General features: G+C 35.9%; 1 protein-coding gene across 2 annotated transcripts in view; it reads left to right on the forward strand.

The window, feature by feature from the left end:
* Window positions 1-10,374, forward strand: part of LOC126299421 (uncharacterized) — a 50,124-nt gene extending 39,750 nt beyond the window's left edge. Inside the window, exons 4-5 of one of the 2 annotated variants that reach the window (XM_049991318.1) lie at window positions 6,479-6,796; window positions 9,927-10,374. In XM_049991318.1, the coding sequence (XP_049847275.1) occupies window positions 6,479-6,796; window positions 9,927-10,007 (399 nt within the window). In that variant the 3' untranslated portion in view covers window positions 10,008-10,374. The remainder of the gene's footprint in view (window positions 1-6,478; window positions 6,797-9,926) is intronic. The other variant, XM_049991319.1, reaches the window with a different exon arrangement.
* Window positions 10,375-15,282: the final 4,908 nt, after the last annotated feature.

Genomic DNA, 15,282 nt, shown 5'->3' on the forward strand with positions numbered 1-15,282 from the left:
CCTTTTACATTCCCACTTGGGTTTGGCATCTTTATCAGCTGTTTTAGCAAATGATATGCTGGCTGTTGACTTTTTTTATCTGTCAAAGCAATATGGCTATGGCCATTTAATTTTTGGACCTCTGTTTCTCTATGGTGTCTTCTTTAGCCCTTTTTCCATGTGCCTGTTTTTTAGCTGTCTTCTATGATGTCAATTGGGACTGATGTATAGTTGTTTCTCACTCATCTGTTCTTGTGTTTTATAGTTTTGACTTAAGCATGTATGACCCAGTTGTTTCTGTACACACGAGCATAACAAAACAAAAATCCAGCAACACACTTCTGAATTACTTTCTCAGTTTAATCCAACCTGATGGGATCCCAATCACACTTGCAAAAGTAAAGACTGGGTCACAGTAGTGCACTTTATGCTGTCTCTTTGACAAATGAACCACACTTTAACAAAACTTTCCCAATAAACTGAAGTTTACCATTCACCTTAATTACTAAAATTCTCATATGCTTGTTAAATTTCATATTGCTTTGCATTACATGTTGATAGTTAATCAACATGACTATCAAGTAGAACACTAGTAATGCTATATTTGAGCATTCATCACACCAAATGGAAATTTTGCCTGTTCTTTTGTACCATCCTACAGGCTGACACCTTTCCATATACTGCATAATCATCAGAAAAGTCACAGATTGTTGCTTGCCCTGTCCACTAGATAACTGAAGTACAAAGGAAAGAACAGTGGTCCTATCACACTTGGCTGGGGCACCCTGACAATACTTTGTTTTTTACATCTTGTTAGGTACTTAGTTAAGCATTAGCTTAGCTGGACAAAGTGAAGTAAAATTGTTCTAAAAAGATAGAAAATACAAACTGACCTACTGAATTATTCCTTACAGCATAACTACAGAGTAATTGTTAAGTGCATTTTATACCTGAAACATATTAAATCGAGATAAACGTAGTTATCTTTTACTGTAAAATAGTTCAAAGCAAAAGTACATCAATATTAAGTAAAACAAGCATTTTGTGATAGAGCAGGTTGGCCATCACCATCCTATGTATGCCTTCATATTTCATGTATAAAATTTTTTAACTTTAACAATTTTAGTGTTACAGTAGAAACAAATCCCTCTAGAAATATTTTATAGTGTCAGTTTGTTGTCCTGGTCACAGTGACCTGATCAGTTTTGGGATGATGGCAACCATAAGTTATTGGTTATAAAATGTTGTATGTCCATCGATCTGAAAAATCTCATGAACTAATAGGTAAATTCAAAATGAAAAATCACTTACACATTAGAGCTGTTTTCCTCTTTTCAGTAAAGTGTTTATTTATTTTGATCCATCACCAACTGATTACAAAAAGGTTTCCTGTTCATCTTCTGGACAGGTCAGAGGCTTGCTTACTAATAATTATTGTCTGGCATTTTCATCTATTCAACTTTTTCTAAATTTAGATGAGAGAATAATGTTACATATATGGACTATACTTAAAAACAATTAGTTATTGCAGTACTTAGATTAAGGAATCTACAGTATGTGACAGTAGTCAGATCTCAGATTCAAATATTTAAAGTTTGTGACAGTCTAAGATCAGAGATTACATATATTTTTAGATAGTCTTCCATCATACAAGTGTACTAAATCTAGAAACTCATCTGTTGAACATACAGGATTGTCTAGGAGCCATAATTTTAATTTCTTTTTTAGTTTCATAATAGGCAATTTGGGGGATATTAGGATGGAAACAATTCAGAAGTTTTATGTCTGCATAGTGAGGGGTTTTCTCATTAAGTGTTCTATGAGAGATGTTTTCTCTCTCTCTCTCTCTCTCTCTCTCTCTCTCTCTCTCTCTCTCTCTCTCTCTCTCTCTCTCTCTCTCTCTCTCTCTCTCTCTCTCTCTCTGTGTGATTGTGTGTGTGTGTGATTGTGTGTGTGTGTGATTGTGTGTGTGTGTGATTGTGTGTGTGTGTGATTGTGTGTGTGTGTGATTGTGTGTGTGTGTGATTGTGTGTGTGTGTGATTGTGTGTGTGTGATTGTGTGTGTGTGTGTGTGATTGTGTGTGTGTGTGTGTGATTGTGTGTGTGTGTGTGTGATTGTGTGTGTGTGTGTGTGATTGTGTGTGTGTGTGTGTGATTGTGTGTGTGTGTGTGATTGTGTGTGTGTGTGTGATTGTGTGTGTGTGTGTGTTTGTGTGTGTGTGTGTGTTTGTGTGTGTGTGTGTGTTTGTGTGTGTGTGTGTGTGATTGTGTGTGTGTGTGTGATTGTGTGTGTGTGTGTGATTGTGTGTGTGTGTGTGTGTGATTGTGTGTGTGTGTGTGATTGTGTGTGTGTGTGTGTTTGTGATTGTGTGTGTGTGTGTGTTTGTGATTGTGTGTGTGTGTGTGTTTGTGATTGTGTGTGTGTGTGTGTGTGTGATTGTGTGTGTGTGTGATTGTGTGTGTGATTGTGTGTGTGTGTGTGTGTGTGTGATTGTGTGTGTGTGTGTGTGTGTGTGATTGTGTGTGTGTGTGTGTGTGTGTGTGATTGTGTGTGTGTGTGTGTGTGTGTGTGATTGTGTGTGTGTGTGTGTGTGTGATTGTGTGTGTGTGATTGTGTGTGTGTGATTGTGTGTGTGTGTGTGTGTGTGATTGTGTGTGTGTGTGTGTGTGTGATTGTGTGTGTGTGTGTGTGTGTGATTGTGTGTGTGTGTGTGTGTGTGATTGTGTGTGTGTGTGTGTGTGATTGTGTGTGTGTGTGTGTGATTGTGTGTGTGATTGTGTGTGTGTGTGTGATTGTGTGTGTGTGTGTGATTGTGTGTGTGTGTGTGATTGTGTGTGTGTGTGTGATTGTGTGTGTGTGTGTGATTGTGTGTGTGTGTGTGTGATTGTGTGTGTGTGTGATTGTGTGTGTGTGTGATTGTGTGTGTGTGTGATTGTGTGTGTGTGTGATTGTGTGTGTGTGTGATTGTGTGTGTGTGTGATTGTGTGTGTGTGTGATTGTGTGTGGTTGGGTGTGTGTGTGTGGTTGGGTGTGTGTGTGTGGTTGGGTGTGTGTGTGTGATTGTGTGATTGTGTGTGTGTGTGATTGTGTGTGTGTGATTGTGTGATTGTGTGTGGTTGGGTGTGTGTGATTGTGTGATTGTGTGTGGTTGGGTGTGTGTGATTGTGTGATTGTGTGTGGTTGGGTGTGTGTGTGTGTGTGTGTGTGTGTGTGGTTGGGTGTGTGTGTGTGTGTGTGTGTGGTTGGGTGTGTGTGTGTGTGTGTGTGTGTGTGGTTGGGTGTGTGTGTGTGTGTGTGTGTGTGGTTGGGTGTGTGTGTGTGTGGTTGGGTGTGTGTGTGTGTGTGTGTGTGTGGTTGGGTGTGTGTGTGGTTGGGTGTGTGTGTGGTTGGGTGTGTGTGTGGTTGGGTGTGTGTGTGGTTGGGTGTGTGTGTGTGTGTGGTTCGGGTATTCCTATATTAAGTGTGTTAAGGTTTACTGCCATAATTATCTTCAGTACATACAGGTTATGAACAGTTAATATTTTAAATTCTTTAAACATATTTCTGCAGGACTGACACATTTTTCATAATTATAACTGCCTTATTTTGTAAGATAAGTACACTTTTCACATTACATTCACTGCTGGATCCCCATACTTCTACCCCATAGCTTAGATGGGATTCAAATAGTGCAAAATATTTGCCTCAGTGATGTTACAAAAAGGTCGGCTTTCTTAGGACATATGGTAGTATATGGCTTTTTGCAAATGTCATTTATATAATCAGACCAGTTGAACTCTGCGTAAAGTGTCAGGCCAAGAAATTTGCTAGAGTATTGTTTGTAATGTATTTGTCACCCATTAAAATTTTGTTTTCATGAGTTTTTTGCCTCTAAAGATCAAATTAAATATAGGTAGATTAATTTGTGTTTAATATTAGTTTTTCATTAAAATACTGCATAATTAAGCCTGCTGCAGTATTTGATCCCACTTCAAGCTATTAACTTGGACTTCAGCATATTAATGTGGTATCATCTGCATATGATAGCTGTAGCATGGTTTATTATGGACTATCATTAACATAAATAATAAAAGATGGTCCTGATATTGACCCCTGTGGGATAACAAAATTTGTTAGTAGTGTTTGATTTGTTTGCTCCCTCTGTAGAGCTAATACACATACTGTTTCTTATTTAAGTGGGACCTCATCAGATTATGGGCTTTGCCTGGAATGCCATAGTTCCACAGTTTGTGTAGCAATATGATCATATCAACAGTTGAATGCTTTTTGCAAGTCTAGAAAGATGCCACATATATCTTCATCTATTGCTTGAGTGACACATTTAAGTTGGATGTTGTTGTAATGGTGGATGACCCCCTTGACAAACCCATACTGCCCCTTAGAAATCACTCTTTTTGCATACCAGGAAGTTCAAGATTCTTTGCATTTTACTGTCTCTAAGACTTTGGATGTTACTGGAAGAACAGAAGTGGGTTGAAAGTTTTCTACTAGATTTGTTACTTTTTAAAAATAGGTACAACTTGAGCCACTTTCAACTCATTTGGAAATAGACTATCTTCCATACGAAAATTAACTGTTAATAAAGATGATGCAATTTTATGTACACATTTCTTAAGAGTGCCCAGACTAAGACCATCATATCCTGCTGCATGGGAATTCTTTAAGCTACTCACCATTTTAATTATTTCTTGTTTACTTGTTGGTGTCAAAAATATACTACCTGACACTGGTGTTCCTCTGGAGCAAAGTAATTGTTAAATAGATTCGCTATCTTATTCTGATGAGTTTCTATTGTGTGGTTTATCAGCAAGTGACTTCAAATTGTATTTTTCCCAGATATACCTATTTCTCTACTTACTGGTGACCATGATTTTTTGGAAATAGGTTTGAATGACACTTTCAAAATGTTTGTTTTTGGAAATTAGGTCTACATAGTATTTCTGATGCTTTTTGAACTCTTAATTTTTTATTGTTCAAGTCATTTAACATACCATTTGTTTTTCTCTAGCCCCAGTGACTGAACTTGATATCCAGTTTCAGGTTACAGCATGTAACTGAATTCTCTTTTATTAACAGGCAGGCTTGGTCGAAAATATAGTTCACTTCAGAATTTGCCATAACTATGTGTCATTAGAATACTATTCCAATCCACATTCCTTAGCATATTATTCAAATGAGTTATATTTTGGTCTGTGTTCATCGTAGTATGTCAATGTCAACTATGTGTTAGGAACCTTTGTGTGCACTTACTTCTACTGCATTGTGGTCTGACAAAGCACTTACAATAACAGATAATGTAAGATCTTACAGATGAATACCAGTGATTATCTATTGCAGACTGTCAAGTTTTTCTCCTTGGTTGCTGTGTTTATCAGGTATTATAAATTATATTTCAATCAGATTATACTTGAGTAGTCTAATGTGTAACTTATCTGCTAATATATTTATGTTGAAAGCTCCTATAATTACTAACTTGTTGAGGTTTGATATAAAAACATTGTCACAATACTTTAACAATTAACCCAAATATAATTACATTAAAAGATAGTATTAAAGATTTCACTTTGTCCAAACTTCCACTGCAAATTATGCCTAAAATACTGTAAACTTCTGGGAACTGTTGGTATACTTCTGCCTGATTTCTCTGAATCTGCTGACGCCCAAAATTTCTAAATCTCCAATAACTAAATTTTAACATAAAAGATAAGTCCCATGGTTATAAAACAGGATTCCCACAGTATAGGCATACATTAGTACTGCATTCTTTAATAGATACTGCTCATAAGAAATAAGACAAAATATAACAATCAGTGATTAATAAGGGGTGAACTTTTCAACTATGGAATTTGTAAACTAACAACAAAGTTCAGTAAAATCCTGGGAAAAGTCTTTACATGGCCCAAGCTCATACAATTTTTGGGCAGTTCTGTTAATTTTACTCATAGCCTTCAGTGTAGTCGGTTCCCTAGCCCAGCCCTGGGATCCTTTATTTGCATTGCCATTTATGCAAAGTGGATGGAGAAAACTTGTTTTCCAATAATGAGCATTAGACAATTGCAAGATGGTGGCTCATCTGAACTATATTCAGGACTAGCAAGTTTTTCTCCTAATACTTAAATGCATGTGAAATAACTTTCGTTCACTACTTCTGTAATGTTTGAAGTTTTACTTTCAGTGAAGTAACTACTACATTATGCATATGTTAACTAATAGTGTATACTTAGTCAGATTGTAAAAGACCTAGGCATCACTGGTGGTGTCCCACACATTTGATTAATGATTGGTAAACTTGCAAAGAAACTTCCATCTATTCATATTAAGGATAATTCCCACATAGGCATTTACAGGTTGTGATTCATTGAAAATATGGAGCTACAAAGGCTAATTCCCTGACACTGGAATAGTTCCTGTAACCTATGTTATAATTTAATGCATTAAATCTTACTGATTTATATGGAAAAGAATAAATACCATTCCTAAAGCTACCATTATTTTCAGGCTGCAGCACAGCAGGCTGCAGCACAGCAGGCTACAGAAGGTGCATCAGGTTCAGAGTTAAAGAATGATACTGGCAATGAAGGTACCACTTCCATTCAACAAAACACTCGTCCAAGACCAGTCCGTACTTGGGGTCCAGATGGGCGCCCAATTGTTCAAGAAAATGAACAAGACAGCAATTTCCGTGCTGACGAATTGGTGACACCGCTTGTGTTCAGATTATGTGAAGATGGAAGAGTTAGATGCTTTTTTGAGGTCCCTGTGTCTCGTGATGTCACGCCAGATAGTGAACCTCCAATGGGTCCAAATGTAGATGAGGTAAGCATTATATTTTCAATATGTTTCATAATTTGTTCGTTTGGGTTTGGTGTTTTTTGGGCATCATTTATTGTAAAATGGCTTTGCAATAGTTTGAAGCTTGATCGAAACTTTCCTGTGCTAAATAATATCCATATTATGCACATTAACTGACAGTCCATTGGTCTGACATAATGCTATCAGGATCACAGAATAATTTTACATTTTTAGTAGTTTCTAAAACTTTCATAGGCTACCTTAGATTATGGTGGCTTTCCTAATAGCTGTTGTCAGTTATCATAATCTCATTAACTGTACATTACATGTGTTGTAAATCTATTGGGATTCCCTTATTTCAGTTGCATGGTTTGCAAATTTTATTAGTGTATCACTAGTTTCCTCTAGAAACAGGAAGTGACGAACTGTCTAGGGAATGAGTTTGGATATTTCTACATAGTTATCATGTCTGTTAATTAAAAATACACTATTTATAGCAAAATAGGAACTGTCAATGCTGACTTAAGATAATATTCAAAAAATGTTTGTAATGTGAAACAGAGGGATATTGTAGTAAAAATACGGATTTCATACAACACTAGAAACAAGATTTCCTAAAAATTACAATATGAAATGTTGCTTCAGTACTTAGTTTAGCTTACATACAACATGTTTGCTATTCATGAACTACTTCAGATATATTAGTAAGAACAGGTAACTTTTAACTGTGACCCTGACAGTCAATTGAGTAAGAAATAGTGATTATATATGTTTTTATGTTCATTTGCACAAACTACACTTGCATCAAGGGTAATTAAACTGGTTACATAAAAGGGCATAAGTTATTTCCAAAATGCAGTTTATATTTTTTAAGGATATAAAATACACAATTGTCCAACATTGAACAATGTGCAGTTCTAATTATGTGCAAAGTAAACACATGAAAAACAGATGTTGACTCCTAGTTTGTCATACATATTAGTTTCTTTGCCTATCAATGTTACCAGTACTACCAACAATCCTACCATTTACTGCGGAATTTATGTACTGTACAAAAACTACTGAACCATAGTTTTGGTAGAGAACAACTCTAATTTTCAGTGTCCAAATTTGTCATAGTAACTGGACACTGAAACATATTTTCATAGTGGGTGTCCTTCCAAATTATTTTGAAAGCAGTGATTTTAATGAAATTTAGTGATCCTCCATATTGATAGTGCGAAAAAGTAGAATGTCATTCTGCATCTCCACAATGTGATGCCTGAAGTAATGGATGGACAAAACTCACTAATTTTAGTCTGTTATGGGATCCTGTAAATGTTGAAAGCTTCACTGTTACTGGAGGAAACTAACCTTCTCAAAGAATTGGAACTGTGCCTAGGAATATTACTCCATCAATGTACAGATTTTAGAATTTTTTTTACAGGTGAGCTCTTACAAATAGTGGGCTTAGCTAAGTAAATTTGTCTTAAATGGCCAAAGAACAATATTACATATGAACTTCAGTGTAACCAGTTATTGGCAAAGTTTCTCAAAACATCCTTACCTGTTTTCTTCTCTCCTCACCCCGTACTATTGCTTGATCCTTCAACTAAATTCTGACATTGGTTGCTGTTGGAGATAACATAAATTTAGAGCTTTTGAGTAGCTGAAACTATTCACTTTAATCTTTATGTAAGAATGCAACCTTAGAGCCCATTATCTTTGTATAATCCAATACTTCTCTGGGTCTCTCATGAAAAATAGAAAACATCTTAGATAAATGCACAATTCCAAATGGCTACCATCAGATGTAGAATGAAATGACAATGAGTCCCAGTCAATTCCAAATTTTCAAACTTGGATTTCCCACTTACTGTCAGTGGTCACCTTACTGTTTGGCTATCTGTGCATGACCTGTGGCCAGACTCAAACTTCCATAAGTTGTCAACCATATATCTGATCTGTACTTGCACATCCATTATGTATATTCCTGTACAGATCAATGTTGTACTTGAACAGTGGAAAATCGGGATTTCAAGTACCAGTCTGGCACAATTTTCATTGTCACTATTCCACTCTACAGCTGATAGTAGTAATTATTTGCAATTGTGAATTCATCTAATGTTTCATAATGCCTGTGGTTGCTGCAGCGCATAGTTATCAGAATACCACAGGCACTGCAATATTGTAAAGAACATCTTACTGGTCTAGTGGTCATGAGTCTCTTTCTAACATGGTCTCATTGTGAGCAAAATTTGCTCATGCTATCATTAATACTTTTCTGTTTGGATGAGGCATGAAAACATCTTAAGATACATAGTATGAATGAGTTCTTCTGCTTAATGTAATTGGTTTGCTTCTCTTGTACTTGTTCCAGCCTTTTCCACCAATTTCTTAAAGGTAAACATTGTTTACTCAAATTTTTATTTTTAAGTATGTTGCTAAAGTTGCAGGAAAGAAACTATTAACATATGGTCTGAGTGTGGCTGAGCTTTTATTTCCAGTGCACTACCAGTGTTTTAGGTATAAACTGAATTATCAGGTTAAGTAACTCAAGTTTGCTAAACTTCACAAATTGTGCCTACTGTCATTCCCTTGACAAATGAAAAACTTCAGAATACATGAAAGCTTAGGGGATAAGCATCTATATGACAGTATGTCCATTTAGTAAATATACATGAGAAAAATCAGTTTACTAATTCAGATTCACAATCAATCAAATTACGTCAATTAGGTAGCAGCATGCTGCACTGTTTAACCTTTGACAGCAGTGATGTTATGGCATGGGCTACATGAATAAAAAGATTAGACATCCTGTTATGTGATCTCCTGATTGCTACCCATAACCTTAGACTGGTTGTAGATTGATCTGACCCAGTAATAGCACAGATATATTCAATGTGATTTATGTGAAAACCTGGAGGGTTACAAAAATACCATAATGTTCATAGTGTTCTTAAAATCATTTTGACATAACGTGTGTGTGTGTGTGTGTGTGTGTGTGTGTGTGTGTGTGTGTGTGTGTGTGTGTGTGTGTGTGTGTGTGTGTGTGTGTGTGTGTGTGATTAAATTGCTTTGATTATATGTAGACTACTAAACTTTCCAAATGTTAAGATAGTTCCTACATTAACAAAAAGCTTACTACAAAGGGTATACCATGAATTTGTTCCAGATGGAGCAGCCTGGAATGTGGCAACGTTTTTCTATGTGGTGTGAAAGAATGTTTTGCTGCAGAGACTATGAACCATTGTAGACCAAAGGTAATAGAGCACAGGTGGTACATTCCACACTTCAAGTGGTGTCTTGGATACTGAGCTTTTGACCCAATTGATGCATTTTTAAAATGTTTTATGTTGAATTTGCGTAAGAAATCTTAAGATATTTTATGGGAAGGAAAATTCTGTGGAAACTGTCTGAAAAGAAGCCTGTGACTCAGTGAAAAAATTTGGTACAAGGAAATATTTGACTCAACTAAAGAACTGAAGATTTGAAATAAGGACTCTTTTGGAATTTTAAAGTTGATATTCCATTATGTATTTAAGAAATGTTTTATTTTATTTGCGATATGTTCATGCAGTTTTGTACTACACATAAATTTTAATAAAACTTCATTCAGAAATCAGTCGGTCAACACTTCTTTCCTGTTAATACTTTATATTCCACCAGTGTGGAATTCTAAACCCAAATAGCTGATTTTGAAGTAACTAGAATTATTTCAGTTCCTAACATGCCTTAAATTCATTTAGCACCAGCAGTTACAAAGTTTGTCATTGTGAACTAATAGATACTTGATATGTTGTAAATTTTTGTTGGTTGAAAACCCATGAAGTAAAGATAGTGCATGAAATCTTCATTCGGATTGGTTAATAGTTCAAACTAACGATCTATCTTGAGTAGTGTTGGTCCCATTAAACTTAAAGCACCATTAAAATCATTTCTTTAAATGACAAAATCTATACATGAGTTTTTCATTGTTTAGCCTGTAATTGAATGATGGTCATAAAACAAAGGCATTATGTCATTACAACTTAGTATCTGATAGCACTTATGCCATTACAAAATGACATGAATGCTTATTGTCAATCACTAAGTTTTAATGACCTAATGCCTTTGTTCTATCATTGTTCACTTAAACTGGCCATGGATTATGAAAGCTGTTCTTAATTGTCATGTATGGACGTTATTTTAAAAAAATTTAATGATTCAAACCATTATGGCACCAATGCTAATCAGATACTTTATGATCTGAAGATGACTAGAGTACTTTAAATAAAAACTATATTGAAGTTGTGGACAAAGTAATAACTCAAAATACTTAAAAAATAAACACACTAAAAATTCCATGTGAGACAAAATGCTTATTCCTGACCACAGCTAATGAATCAGAAATTGTAAAAACAAGTGTTTAAAAACAAAACACTGAGGGACTTGATGGCATATCCACTAAACTAATATTGTTTATAATGGGTATTAAAACCATTAGCCTGTCTGATAAACTTATCTATAGAAAAATGAATATTTCCAATGTGCCTGAAAAAGTAGCCTCTACACATAAGGGAGGCTGCAAAAAGACCCAGGAAACTACAGCCCTATAACTATATCTATACTCCCCAAAACAATAGAAACCATAATAAAATAATATTGAATTTTACACAAACGTGCAATATTCCAAATGATGAACATGGATTCAGAAAGGGCAAATATAACAGAACAGCAATAGCTGAATTTGTAAAACTGGTAACTAAAGTCCTTCATGAAAGGAACAAAGTATGTGTTATATTCCTGGACCTATCTAAACTGTTTGATTGGGTGTGTCATGACATCCTATTAGAAAAGCTTCATCTTTATGGGATAAGGGGGAAAGCAGTAGACATCACTAAGTCATTTTTGGAAAATAGAAAGCAGTGTGTAGAAATAAAGCAAAAAGCAAAATATTAAGTCTCTTTTCAAATTATGAAATTGTTAAATATGGAGTTCCCCAAGGATCCATCCTTGGTCCACTAATTCTTGTATGTCAATTATATGACCAAATCAGTATCAGATAGTGTAGTCATGTATGCAGATGACACTTCATTTGTTACCAGTTCTACAACAGATGACCTGCAAGAGAATGCTTCACTAAATGTGAAAAGTGGAGACCACTATTTCAAAGAAAACAATCTCTTCATAAACGCAACCAAAACATTACATATATATATAATGTGCAAACACACTCACTTTGGACATCAGTCAGGCTTTGAGACCTAGAACTAAAGGAGACAGCTATAAATTTCTAGGTGTAACAGTGGATAGGTATGACATGGGAGAATCACATAACATGTGCAGCAAAATAGGTTCAAGCTTATTTCTGATGAGAAAAATGTCAGTAAACACTCTACAATGTACTGTGGACTAGTCCATTCACTCCTCCTATGACATCCTGGCATGGGAAAATGCTGCAAATGTGCACAAATGAAGTGATGAAGTGTATTACCATGACAAGAGCTGTACAATGTGTGTGCGTGTGTGTGTGCGTGTGTGTGTGCGTGTGTGTGTGCGTGTGTGTGTGTGTGTGTGTGTGTGTGTGTGTGTGTGTGTGTGTGTGTGTGTGTCAAAAAACAAAGAACCAGTAAATGCTGGGTGCATACTGTAAAACAGTTTACTACATTGTATAGAGGATAGAAGGTATGTTGCTTTCTAAAAGAAAATGAAGACATCTGATCAATATTTGACCTGTGTTAAAGAATATCTTGAAAATCATACCTTTTTGTATGTAGCTATGATACGAAAGATTTATGTAAAAAAAAGTGTCAAATATCATAGTAAGAAATGATCTAAAGGCAAAGAATAAAGTGTTACTTGAAACTCACTTAATCCAAATAAATACCTTTTGTGAGCATAACTTCATGGGTTTTTATTCTATAACATAAACATAATTTAATAAAATACTTGAGCATTTCTTTTAGTCAGGTCGTTCATCCTGAAAGTTATCTGCTGAGAAACTAAACATGCATGTTCAGTAGTAACTATAGTCTATGTAAGTGTACTATAAAAGACTGACCAGGTTAGGTATTAGCCATGCCATGCTAATATCTAGTGCAGGCACAGCTTCTGGTTTCCATATTGGAGAAAGCTGCTAAATTTATTGATCAGAACTAACCTTCACCTTGGGCTATACTACAGATCAGGCTGCCATTGTTAAAGGGGGAGGCAAGGCGGTGGTAATCACACTTTAGCCAAACCTTTACGTACTGTATCTTATTTCAATTTCATAATGAACTAAATAACATCAAAAGCTAACTCAAAGATAAAATCTGTAGGTGGCTTATTTATCTCCGCATTTGCAAACGGTTTTCAACAACAAATCATAGTAAAAGATGTGTTTTGGAGATAAATTTAATGTGCTGTATAACCTTCATTGCATGCTTAATGTACTTGGTATTTTCATTTCTAAACTTCAGACATTGCAGTTTGAGTGCGGTGGAGATTCAGTCTGTGGGGTCACTTGAGGTTCGTTTGAGTAGTTGCTAGAGAGCACCCGACAACAGCCCACACTGCGCCTTCATAGTTATGGTGATGTAGGCAGCCCATGCTTGGTGTTTCATCTGCTCATACATTTTTCATCGCATTTCTCTGTGGAATTTTGTGCATGGTGGGGCATCACATGACCATGTGCACCCCTGCGGCATGTTCAGAGGAGCTAGGAAGTTGAACCTGGAGCAATTGTTTTATAAATATACACAGATAAGGAATGTAAATAAGGCAGCACTTCCTGGCATATTACTCATTTTAAAATTACTCTGCAGCTCAAAGTACCATAACGTTTTGCTATGTGGTGACATTGACAGTTTTTAATTCGTACTCTGCAATATTATGTAGCATTTTCAATTGGGTGTACATCTACATAGCACTGCAAAAAGCCAATAAGGAATACAAATCTATTGTGAAAGAAAGAAAAAAGTTTCTTGTGTAGTTTATATCCGAATAAGACAATGCATTTCAGGAAAATTTAAAAAAAAATTAACAAGGTTGTCGGAGGCAAAATGGAAATGAACATACGGAATTGTGGGCTGGGAGTCCCCCATTCGGAGAGTTTGGCTGCCAAGGGCAAGTACTTATTGCATTCGACGCCACATTGGGCAACTTGCACATCAGAGATGAGGATGAAATGATAACATAACACCCAGTCCCTGAGCGGAGAAAATCTCCTGCCCCAGCTGGGAATGAAACCAGGGCCCCTTGGAGTAGAATTTCGCCATCCTGACCACTTTTTTAAATCTCATTTTGTTCTATTCATTGAATTTGTTTGGGATTGGCATCCAATGACCCCCATTTAGGTTCTCTGATCATCTGTTCTGTTTTTTTTGTTACAAAGGGTAGCTAACCCTCTGACCAAACACGCTGAGCTACCATGCCGGCACCACTCTGCTAACGGGCGGACTGTGAGGCAAAGAAACTGTTCAACTGAAGATTTATATTCTACTGTAGGAATAAAGCCATGTGGGGAGTTAAAATGATAAAACACGGTGTGCTGCTAGAATAAAATTCAGAAAAAATGGCATTCTATAAATTTAAGATGTAAACACAAATTAAGAAATAACTTCAGGTCTACAGGAAGTAAAAGACAAATGTCTTGTGATCCAAAAACACTGTTTCACAGAAGGCAAATCTGTAAAATTCTGCTACAGCTGCCAATATATTTTAAACAAAATATTTAGTTCAAAACTACTGATTAAATTTGCCTGCTTAGTTAGCTTTAAGTCAATGTTTACATATGTTTGTATATACCAGGTGATCAAAAAGACTGTATAAATTTGAAAACTAAATAAATCATGGAATAATGTAGATAGAGGTACAAATTGACACACTTGCTTGGAATGACATGAGGTTTTATTAGAGCCAAAAAAATACAAAAGTTCGAAAAATGTTAGACAGATGGCGGTTCATCTGATCAGAATAGCAATAATTAGCATAACAAAGTAAGACAAAGCAAAGATAATCTTTACAGGAAATGCTCAATGTGTCCATCATTCCTCAATAGCTGTAGTTGATCAATAATGTTGAGAACAGCACTGTAAAGCATGTCCAGAGCTATGGTGAGGCATTGGTGTGGGATGTTGTCTTTCAGCATACCAAGAGATGTTGATGGATCATGATACACTTGCGACTTCAGGTAACCTTAAAGCCGATAATTGCACGGGCTGAGGTCTGGGGACCTGGGAGGCCAAGCAAGATGAAAGTGGTGGCTGAGCACATGATCATCACCAAACAATGCATGCAAGAGATCTTTCATGTCTAGCAATATAGGGTGTTTTTTGTTTTTGTTTTTGTTTTTTTGTTTTTCCCCCTCCTTCTAATAACACCCCATGTCATTCCAAGCATGTGTCAATTTTTACCCCTCAGTCTACATTATTCCATGGTTTATTAAGTTTTCAAATTTATACTGACTTTTTGATCACCCAGTATATAGCATTGAGATATTATACTGTCAGAAAAGTAACAGGACATCAGACTACTCCAGCAGCATCGGAATTTCATAAACTATTCTA

Source organism: Schistocerca gregaria, chromosome X, assembly GCF_023897955.1.
Source record: "Schistocerca gregaria isolate iqSchGreg1 chromosome X, iqSchGreg1.2, whole genome shotgun sequence".
In the NCBI taxonomy this organism is placed as follows: Eukaryota; Metazoa; Arthropoda; class Insecta; order Orthoptera; family Acrididae; genus Schistocerca; species Schistocerca gregaria.